The 11278-nt window shown below is 37.8% G+C and overlaps 1 protein-coding gene across 2 annotated transcripts; it reads left to right on the top strand.

Moving 5' to 3' along the window:
* The first annotated feature begins 652 nt into the window (after positions 1 to 652).
* Positions 653 to 5594, top strand: LOC113298955 (beta-amyrin synthase-like). 2 transcript variants are annotated; one of them, XM_026547853.1, is made up of 18 exons: positions 653 to 788; positions 954 to 1177; positions 1371 to 1562; positions 1640 to 1729; positions 1830 to 2027; positions 2131 to 2215; positions 2331 to 2497; positions 2592 to 2780; positions 2901 to 3014; positions 3124 to 3249; positions 3403 to 3525; positions 3639 to 3737; positions 3858 to 3914; positions 4020 to 4066; positions 4161 to 4304; positions 4392 to 4569; positions 4661 to 4741; positions 4870 to 5594. In XM_026547853.1, the coding sequence occupies exons 2-18, from the start codon at positions 971 to 973 to the stop codon at positions 5071 to 5073; spliced, it is 2301 nt and encodes a 766-aa protein (XP_026403638.1). In that variant the 5' UTR covers positions 653 to 788; positions 954 to 970; the 3' UTR covers positions 5074 to 5594. The 2 variants fall into 2 exon arrangements, with proteins under 2 accessions (XP_026403638.1, XP_026403639.1); XM_026547854.1 differs by lacking the exons at positions 653 to 788; positions 954 to 1177 and adding an exon at positions 1191 to 1246.
* The last annotated feature ends 5684 nt before the right edge of the window (positions 5595 to 11278 follow it).

The following is an 11278-nucleotide window of genomic DNA, read 5'->3' as shown; positions in this document are numbered from 1 at the left end:
ATTCATCAGCTCTTCCTATTTTTCTTATAAGAATAGAATAAATATTAGTTTCTTAGGTTGGCATATGAATGTTGGACTGTCGGAACTGATTAAATTTGTCGGTGGATCTTGGTCACTCATTATATACCCTTAAATGGAACTTGTACGTGCATGGATATCACTAACTGCTCAGAATCAAGACTTCTCAACCACTTTGAAGCATATTTACAGCCCCCAACAAAATTCTACCTTCATTTCAACCACTTTACCTAAATTAATAGCCACTTGTCACTTTAGACTAGTGAGTTAAGTAACTTCGGTGAATTTGCTAGATTTCATAAATACTTCCTTGTGTATTTAAATTTTGTTGTTGAGGTTGGTCAGAGTAGTCTAAAATGCTAGCCACCTTAAGGTTTATCCACTCTCTTACTGTACTCTGTACGAGAACGGGATCATACACAATTAACAGTTCGGCACTAAAATTTGATTATACAAAGGTGCGGTACATAAAGTCGATCTCCAATCTCCATTCAAAGCTAACCCAACTGTACCTCATGAAACTAGCTCAAAACCAGTAACAAATTTAAATGCTGTGTAGAATGAACGTCAAAGATACACAACCACATTTAGGTAGTAGTGTTATTACTGATCAAATAAGATAAAAGAGGTTGAGTAGTTACTTCCTCGTATTATATATATATATATATACATGTACAGAAAGAGTCTTATTCCATAGCTCATTTCTTATTTTGGAGGTGCTCTAATTCATCTCATCCCCCAAAGGAAAAAGTTATTTTTCACAATAGTAGGTATACAATCTTCTTCTTCATTTGGGGTTCGTTTATAACCACGTAACATTAGTTCTAATATATCGTTCCAGCAGTATACCTAAATATGTACATACATTTTGTTATTTCCATCTATGATCTGTTCTTTAATACGGTCTGTATTGTGTGTATATGTTATCAATGTAGATCTAGTGCGTGTCTAAATGTGGAAACTAAATGTTTCAAGCGATCAAGGACCATTTAGCAAATGGCTCTTTACTACCAACAACTTCGCGGGAAGACAAACATGGGAATTTGATCCAGATGCTGGGACTCTTGAAGACAAAGCTGAAGTCGAAAAGGCTCGCCAAGAGTACTATGAAAATAGATATAAAGTCAAAACCAGTGGGGATGTCATACTTCGATTGCAGGTATGTATGATACCACTTGTTGAACTCCAAAAAAGGTTCACGCCAAAAAATTCTACACGCACGCAAATGGTAAATGGATCATTGGTAACTTCCAACGTATGCATGGACGTCAAATTGGCACTGACATGCTAATTTTTAGATTGCGAAATAATAATTTATAGAAGTGTATTGACATGCCATTCTCATTGTCCAGCAACTGAGAGAAAACAAAGATAAATTTGATCTAAGCATACCTCCAGTGAAGATAGCCGAGGACGAAGAAGTAACTTATGAATCTGTGACAACCACGTTGCGGAGAGCTGTCCAGTTCTTCTCTGCAATGCAGACAGATGATGGCCATTGGGCTTGCGAAATTGGAGGACCGTTGTTTTTCATGCCACCCTTAGTGAGTTATCAAAGCTCTTTAATCTCTTGGTTTGTTCTCTTAATAATGGGTTATAACTTCAGATTAACTGAATACAGATTTTCACGCTATATATCACGGGTACTCTTCATACAATGTTATCACGGGAACATATAAAGGAGAGTCTCTGGTACATGTACTGTCACCAGGTGAGTCTTGTTTCAAAAAATGAGAAATCATCCATCGAGAAATTCCATGGAGAATTGAAATAAGAAACTTCTTTCATGTATCCTGTTTAATTCATTGTAGAATGAAGATGGAGGTTTCGGATTTCATCAAGAGGGGCACAGTACCATGTTTGGTACGGTCTTGAACTACATTTGTATGCGTATTTTAGGAGAAGGGCAGGACGGTGGTAAAGACAATGCTTGCGCCAGAGCACGGAAATGGATTCTTGACCATGGTGGCGCTACGTCTACACCTTCTTGGGGAAAAACTTGGCTTTCGGTACGTACATACACATCTGTGCAAATGGTAACTGGTAAAATTACCTAAACATTATTTTTCTCAACTCAAAGTTATGATGCTGAGATAAATAATATCTGTGCAGGTACTTGGAGTTTATGACTGGTCAGGTTGCAACCCATTACCTCCTGAGTTTTGGCTTCTTCCCTCAATGCTACCCATGCATCCTGGTTTTTATACTAACCTCAAAAGTCTCATCATTAAATATCTAGATCTAGGTGAGCGTTGAAATTGCTACCAGTACCCCCAGTCATAATTGTTTGTTTCTGTATGTCTGAATTGCAGGTAAGATGTGGGTTTACTGTCGGTCCGTTTACATGCCGATGTCGTATCTATATGGGAAGAGATTTGTTGCACCCATGACAGATCTTACATTATCATTAAGAGAAGAGATTCATATTCAACCATACCATAAAATTAATTGGAATAATGCTCGTCATGCATGTGCTAAGGTGTGTTAATATCTCAGTACTCCTAATGAATACAAGAATTCATATATATATATATATAAATACCAATATTTTTTGCTCCGCATAAACAATGCAGGAGGATCTCTACTATTCCCATTCCTTCGTCCAGGATTTTCTGTGGGACTCCCTCCACCATTTCGCAGAACCACTTCTAAAACTATGGCCATTTTCTAAGTTGAGAGAAAAGGCTTTGCAAGTAACAACAAAGCATCTCCGGTACGAAGATGAGACAACTCGTTACCTTGACATCGGTGCTGTAGAGAAGGTAATACCATATAATTTTTTTTAACATGTATTGGTTCGCGATGCTGCTCAACGTAACGTGTTTCTAAAATGGACCAAATATAAAAAATTTATATTTTTCTTGTTCATGGGAAACGTACAGTCGTTATTTATGCTCGCTTCTTGGGTGGAAGATCCGTATTCAGATGAATTTAAGAAGCATCTCGCAAGAGTCCCTGATTACTTATGGCTTGCTGAAGATGGACTCAGAATGCATGTATGTATTTTCGTAATCATTTTAAGTATACATCGACATATTGATTAGTCAGTTTTCATAATCGCATGCCATATTTTAATTAGTATTATGAATCATCTCATTCTTGTAGAGTATAGGTTGCCAAACATGGGATACTGTTTTCAGCCTACAGGCACTTTTAGCAAGTGGTGATCTTATGGACGAAATTAGTCCCACTATTCTACGGAGAGGCCACGAGTTCATAAAAACGTCGCAGGTGCGCACGACCTTTTCACTATACACAGAGTTTTATCAGTTAGGGACTTAGGTTTTAAACATCTCTTTATCACGTTTGGTGGTGATTTCTTTGGTTCAGCGTTAATTTAATTTACTTAAATCATTTACTGATATTATACATAGTAAAGTGCAGGTTAAAAAGAATCGAGCAGGTGACTTCCGAAAAATGTTTAATCACATCTCGAGAGGAGCATGGACACTTTGTGATCAAGATCATGGCTTGCAAGTTTCAGATTGTACTGCAGAAGGTCTAGTGGTAATAGACTAGCTAAAAATAACATTGTCGCACGATTTTGATTTATTTTCTTTTAACAACCTTTCATTAGATTTATTGTTTAATCTAATTGTTGCAGTGGTCGATTTTTACAGTGTTGTCTCTTGTTCTCACAAATGCCGGCCGAAGTCGTTGGGGAAAAAATGCCAGTAGAGTGTTTGTATGACTCGGTTGAGTTCCTGTTTTCCCTGCAGGTAAGAAAACTCTTTCTTATTAAACATTGTGAGTGAACATGCATGATAAAGCAAGTTCAGCTTTCTCTTGTAGTGTTACTGTCTTGGCACAACACATAGTTCATTAGACATGATTCACAGGGTCCAGATGGTGGAATGGCAGTATGGGAGCCTGCAAAATCGCCAGAATGGTTGGAGGTAAGTAAAGCTGACACAATAAAAAACATCGTTGCTTCACAAGGAGCACGCACATTTGAGAATCGTGTAATTGATGTTTGAGAATTTCTGTCATCTTTTATATAGATACTCAATCCATCAGAATGCTTCGAGAACATTGTTGTGGAACATGAGTAAGTAAACTTGACCCTTTCTTTTAAGTATTCGTAATTTTCAAACATAAGTTATTCAGGATTTATTTAACTTTATTAAACTGTCTGTTTCCAGATATGTCGAGTGCACTGCAGCTACGGTTCACGCTCTAGTACTGTTTGGGAAGGTGCATCCTGGATACCGAGAACAAGAAATAGAAAATTTCATAACAAAGGCAATATGCTTCATCGAAAGCCAACAAAACCCAGATGGTTCATGGTATGTATTTATTTATGGTTTATATGTCTAATTTTGTAAAACTTACAAGTGTTAACAAATTTAATATAAACAAATTTGTATATATAGGTATGGGAATTGGGGAATATGTTTTGTATATGGAACATGGTTTGCTCTAAAAGGTCTTTCCGCGGTCGGGAAAAACTGTGACAACAGCTTGATTGTTCGCAAGGGCTGTCAATTTTTGTTGTCAACACAGAAAGCATCTGGAGGATGGGGAGAGAGTTACCTTTCATGCCCAACTAAGGTGTGCATATAAGATTTTTTTTATTTTTTTTCATGGACTAATAGATGAAATTGTATCTACAACAAACTGATGTTGTTTGTTCATGAAACAGGAATATGTACCCCTTGAAGGTAATGAGACAACCTTGATACAAACTGCGTGGGCTTTGATGGGTCTTATCCATGGTGGCCAAGTAAGTACCATATCTGTTTCGGTTTCGATGTCTAGACAATGGGTTCTTCAGTGTGCTCGGCTATAAATTTGGATTTTGTTTTTACAAAAGTAAGGAAATTTGTTTTCTGTTTTTAATATTGACCGCAGGCAGAAAGGGATCCGATTCCTCTTCACCGTGCAGCAAAGGTATTAATCAATGATCAGATGGAAAATGGAGATTTTCCACAACAGAGAATTGGAGGTGTTTTTATGAAGAATTGTATGACACATTATGCATCATACAGAAGTGTGTTCCCGTTAATGGCACTTGGAGAATATCGTCGCATGCTCCAAAAGCTGAGCATGAAATGAAAAGTATCTTCATTAGATAGCCCATTTTGGACTTGCTGGTTTTTTTCTAGAAGAACCAAGTGCTACTCTACAAAAATCGCACACTCAAATCTGGAATTCGAATATACTCATGGGTTACCATGCATTTATGAGCTATGCTTAAACATATTAAGCTCTAAAAAACCAAAGTGACCAAATATAAGCTACAAAAACTCTAGTCATATTATTGGTCATAAATAAAAATCATTGGAAGAAAAAATGGAACAAAAACCCCATTTCATTCGATGATATGTAAAATTAGTTTTTAAGATTTTTCAAAAATCCAGAACTGACCTTCCGCGTATATTCGGCCGATTTCAAAGGAAACTTTGATGGAAGTTAATTGAAAACAGCTCAAAAAAAAATCTTCTCCCAGTTTCTTCGTGTTTTCTTAGGGTTTCAATTCAAAAATTCGATTTCACAGAAGAGAAGAGAAGTTAATTCGTGATCATCTCCTGCCGATTTTTGAATTTAGATCGATTCGATTTCTTAGTTTTTGATCATCTCATAAGAAATCAGATTCAAAAAAATTTTGAATCTCCATATTATTATTCTCTTCGTGTTTTTAGGTTTCGATTTCATCATTCGGAAATGAGAAGTTAATTCGAGATCAATTTAATTGATGAATAGAATTGAAGTTACATTTTCACTTTATTCTAGATCTATTTTCAATTCAGTTTATATCTCGGCTTTATTATCAGTTGAAATTGCATCAATTGAAGTTATTTCAACTATACTTCACTGAATTTCAGTTTTCAAATTTAATTTTAATATTTTTTTTGACTATTTTTTTTTCATTTATTCTCTTGTGTGTTGATGGTGGTTTTTAGTTCAGGGCTAAAATTGTAAACCCTCTATTTAATGTACCACATTCTGCAAAGAAGTTGAGCCATTTAAAAATGATGAGTACCCAGGCCTCTTTACTTATATGTGTATTGAGCAATTCAGTATATTTATATGAAATTTATCCAGAATGGTGCGTGTAACAACAATCCCAAATATTCTGTAGATTTCTGAGTATTTATTCTATGCCATGTTCCCTAGTTGAACTCTTAATACTGACATGACAAGACGACTAATGCTCGCTCCCAGCCGAGTAACATGAATCTCCCGAAGTGTCAGGATTAAGATGTGTGTGGAAGTACTCAATCATAGGCACGCAAAGTTATGCTGCCCTTTGATATTAAATTAGTGATTTTTTGTATCAGTATGCAAAATTCATCAAAAATTGATTGATTTTGCGGCAACCCGCAAAATTCAGTTCTTTAACTTAATTTTATCAATTTGCAAAAATTAGGTTTTTTGCCCTGCGCGATAGTTCAAACCTTATTGGTCGAAACTAAACCTAGGAAAACTAGGAAATTGATCCATCAGGTAGGAGCAAGATCCTACCAAAAATCAGAAAAAAAGAAATAAAGAGGAACTGCGGCAAGTAAGAGCAGCGACAAAAGGAGGCGTGGCCGTGCCATTTGGACGACCGATTGGCTTCAGCAGGCGCCACCTGTGGTCGGCTGGCCACGCCCCATGTTGCTGCTTGCCGGCCCCCTTTCCCATCGACCAATCAGATTGCTTTAAAAGCGCCACATGCACTTTCAATTAAAAGTGGAAGTTGGTTGGTCGATACATTTAATTCCTTAAGGAATTGGACATATGCTGCCTATGTCAGTCTCAAAACAGATCACAGCTGCACGTTTTGGCCGGCTGATTTATCAAGCTTGGACGCTCCCTAACGCGACCGGACAAGCGTCATCAGGCACACCGGTGGGCCCACTAATACTCCGGCCAATTGAAGCCCTTCCGACTCGCCAACAGAGCCACTAAACAATTGCCCAAAGATAGTTGGCCGAGCGACTTACAAAACCCTAATTTCTATTAAGCAACATTACATTGCTGCAGCAAAACGATCTCGGCCGTCCAACTTCGCCAGCCGAATTAGTCGGCCTAGATTCAATTCCGATCGACGAACAAAGCGCGGATACACTCATTAGTGGACCAACTATAGTGCTGGATGGTCGAATGGTCTACAACATGCCGCTAACACCAAAAACCGTTGGCTTAAAATGGGTTGGCCACACAGCTTTTAAAACCTAAATTGAATCACGGCAGCCATTAACTGCCGCAAATCATCTCGGCCGTCCAACTTCGCCAGTCGAATCGGCCGGCCTAACTCCTATTTTAGGCGGACAACAAGATGTGGCCATGATCCATGACCACCCCCTTCTATAAGTTGCAATCGGCCAACCCGCGGCTTGCCTATATGGCCCCCAAACGGTCGAACGAAAGTGGCTAGTGGCGCTGCATTTAACTGCCGTAAATCATCTCGGTTTAATAAATTCAACAACAACCATTAACTGCCGCAAATCATCTCGGTCTTCCAACTTCGCTAGCCGAATTGACCGGCCTAGATCTAATTTTAGGTGACCAATAAGATGTCGTCGTGATCGCCATCCGTCACTCTCCTGTAAGGACCGACCGGCCTTCCTTTGGCGCGTGTGAATGGATCCTGGAAGCTTCTCGAAAAATGGCCGGTCACATTCCTTTTAAGACATTAATCTCCACGACTAACTTGAAAGATCTTTACATAACGATGTTTCACGAGCATCGATTATTTTTGAGATGCTTGCTTAAAAGTGATACTTTACATGCATTGATTAAAAACAATGTTTTATAAATATCGATTTCACAAATAATTTAATTATTTGACTGAAAAGAATTACATGTTATTTCTTGCGGCAAGTCTCATGATTTGACTCGTAACATATGACCACCCACCGCCTGGCTTGCGCGTGATTGGTCAAAATAACTAGGTTTTGCAAACAAGACCCACTCAGCAACCTGCTACATATTTTCCACGAATATACTCGAGACATCAATCATGTCGCAAACTGGGGGATGTTCATCAGGGTATTGGTCTGGCAGTCTACAGCGTGCAACACGCCCATTACAAGAAAGTGTCAGGAAAGGCGGGCATTTAGTGATGACAGAGAATTAGTGGGACGAAACCACCCTATCTTCCCCTCATAGTGGAGACGCGGTTTTCACCATCCTGCACGCTCCCACTTCTCCATCACTCAACCACTCCCACTTCCTATGAGATCAGGGTGCGTGCAACTATGACTGATATAAATAGGTTTTCAACCTATTTCAACCAACAACGGTTATTGTAGTTGCAGAAAATCCTACAACACACCCATTTTACTATCATGACTATGATTTCTAGATATAAACTTATTTGATATGAAAATAAAGATAAAGATAATGAAAATTGAAAATAAGACACGAGATTTACGTAGTTCGATCAATGTGATCTACATCCATGGGGTTAGGGATCTTCACTATGATTGTTTGTACTTACATATGAATTACAATTGAGACTCTATTAATGAGTATTTGGATCTCTTGGTTGAAGAAGGAAGAAGAAGATAATAATAGAAATTCTACTCTCTCTCTCTCTCTACAAATGTGTCCTCCTTAAAGTGTCTCTCTCCTTTTTCTTTTTGATTATCCTCCTTTCTCTCTCTTGCATTTCTCTTTATATAGGTATTTACATAATGGATGACAACTCATATACGGTGGGGTGCATCTAACATTTCCCCTAATTTCGGATCTGGATTGCGGTATTTTCGCAAACTTACAAATGTTAACTTCGCAAACATCCTAAATTTCGCACGATCATCATACTTTTCTCACGTTTAAGCTGATGTCATCTGTTATGTCATTTCTGAAATCATACTGCAATGTCTTCGTGATGTATTGCTAGTAATTTCGCAAGCGTGTCGTTGTTGCGAGATTCTGATCCTACATCTTGCCTCTTTTTTCTTGAATATTGCTTGAAGAGCGATCTTCAGGAAAAAATCCGTTGTTGTAGTTGTTGGAGCGAGATACGTGTTGTTGGAGTAGTCTTTGATCTTTGTTGATGAAGGAACGAGTGAAAGAATACTGGACTTGAAAAGTACGTACTTGCCTCTATTCTTTTGTGAAGTTCCGAAGCGTTGCGAAATAAATAAGAAGTATTAACCCTTGAAGTATAAGAAGTATGAAGTATCCTTGAAGAAGTATGCGAAGTATGAAGTATTCTTGAAGAAGTATAAGAAGTACTCAATCCTCGAAATATAAGAAGTATCCATCCTTGACTGCGAATAAGATGTATTGCGAAATTATTACCCCGCGTTCTCTGCCTCATGTTGTGCTGTAATGCAAATAAGAATTTAGATTAGTATTCAACATTTCTTTTATAAAAAAATTTCATTTAATTGCAAGTTCAAATCGTTTTTATTTGTTTTGATTTCCTTTGTATAACTTGTTTCGTCTCATCCGATAAACATCTTTCATGGAAATGATCCTAATGAGGTCTTATGCAGCCTGTTGAAGGAAGGTCTTACTAGCCTGTTGATGGAAGGTCTTATTTTGCCTCCTACTACTCTCCATGTTAGATATCATTCTCATTTGAAACAAAGCAAATTTTCAAGAGAAATATATAAATTGATCTGTGCGAGATTTTTCTCGGTTTCTTTTGTAATTGTGGAATCTTTGTAATTCTGAAATTTCTGTAATTCTGCGATTATATCGCCTTTTGTAAATCAAATCAAAAATCTTTTATTTTCTGTAAAAGTAAAATGTTCAAGGAAAGTGGTACTTAGCTTTTACATGATTCGCTGTTGTTGTCAATCTCGCGCGAAAAATACGTTGCATGAAGTATAAATGTCGCTTAGAAAAAATAGATGCGAGAGGCAAGAATTGAACCCGCGACCTGCTACTTGCATATTCTCAAACCATACCAACTGTGCAAGCCCTCTCTTGCGAAATAATCAAAGACTATGCGAAGTAAACATTTGTATGAAGTAAGAGAAAATCTGTGAAGTATATATTCATGCTGCAAATGTTCGCAAGGTAAACGTCTGCGAAGGGCAAAAACTCTGTGCGGAGGGGAGACTCGAACCCAAGTACTACAACTCACTCTAGCGAAGCTTGGCCAACCTTGCTACCTCTTGTGTGCGAAATAATGAAACAATATTGCGAAATTATTCATTTTTTCGCTATCTGTAAAAAGAAGAAAACTATGATCGCAGGCAAGTTCGAACTTGCGACCACGAATGTACATACTGTTCTCTTGACCAATTGTTCAACCACCTTTGTGCGAAATAAACGCACAACGTTTTTCTCTTATTCTTCGATTCTCCCTTGGAGAAGGAAATGAAAAATATGTATGTGTGCGAATTCGAACCCGTGACTTGTTTCTTACTCGCTCCAGCTCAAACCATCTGTGCGAATTTCTGTTTGTGATATAAATCACAGTGTTTGCTTCTCATCCTTATCTTCGGTTTCCTTTATTTCCTTCAGTAATTTTCCTCTTGCTTTTTCTCCTGAACATGGAAATCTTCCATTGTAACCTTGGTTTTCTTCCCTGAAAGTGTAATTTCTTCCATGAAATTTCCATTTTTGAACTTAAACTTTGTAGATCTAGAAAAATATGAACAGTAGCTAATCTTCATGTAAACTTCTTGAACCAACAAGCTACAAGAGGGATAAATCCTTTACTCCTCCCTGTTTCTAGCGCCAAAAATGTAGTTGCAGGAAATCCTACAACACACCCCTTGTACTATCATGACTATGATTTCTAGATCTAAACTTATTTGATATGAAAATAAAGATAAAGATAATGAAAATAGAAAATAAGACACAAGATTTACGTGGTTCGATCAATGTGATCTACATCCACGGGGTTAGGGATCTGGCTTGCGGTATTTTCGCAAACTTACAAATGTTAACTTCGCAAACATCCTAAATTTCGCACGATCATCATACTTTTCTCAAGTTTAAGATGATGTCATCTGTTATGTCATTTCTGAAATCATACTGCGATGTCTTCGTGATATATTTCTAGTAATTTGGCAAGCGGGTCGTTGTTGCGAGATTCTGATCCTACAGTTATCATCACAAGTATCTAGAAAAACACCAAAGAACTCATAACTTGCATTCTGTAAGCGAGTTCCACATTCTGATACAAGTCATAAAACAACCACACCTTCAGAGTTAACCATTCTGATCTCAACACCTTCTTCGCTTCCCTCCCTAAGATCAACCCTTCTCCTGTACTTTGTGACCGAAGCAAGGATGGAAGGGTCATTTCTTGGTTTAGGCCAGAATTGTACAAATTGATCTCTCGAATCTAAAGTACTCCCGTGCA

The sequence above is a fragment of the Papaver somniferum genome, chromosome 7 (assembly GCF_003573695.1).
Source record: "Papaver somniferum cultivar HN1 chromosome 7, ASM357369v1, whole genome shotgun sequence".
Lineage (NCBI taxonomy): Eukaryota > Viridiplantae > Streptophyta > Magnoliopsida > Ranunculales > Papaveraceae > Papaver > Papaver somniferum.
The sequence above is the reverse complement of the archived record's forward strand: the minus strand, read 5'-3'. Positions and strand labels throughout refer to the sequence as shown.

Excerpts from the sequence above, each read along its gene's own strand:
- LOC113298955 (XM_026547853.1), top strand. The coding sequence starts at position 971 with ATGTGGAAACTAAATGTTTCAAGCGATCAAGGACCATTTAGCAAATGG. Across the intron at positions 1,178-1,370 it reads ATGTCATACTTCGATTGCAG|CAACTGAGAGAAAACAAAGA; the intron begins GTATGTATGATA and ends CTCATTGTCCAG. Across the intron at positions 2,498-2,591 it reads CTCGTCATGCATGTGCTAAG|GAGGATCTCTACTATTCCCA; the intron begins GTGTGTTAATAT and ends TAAACAATGCAG.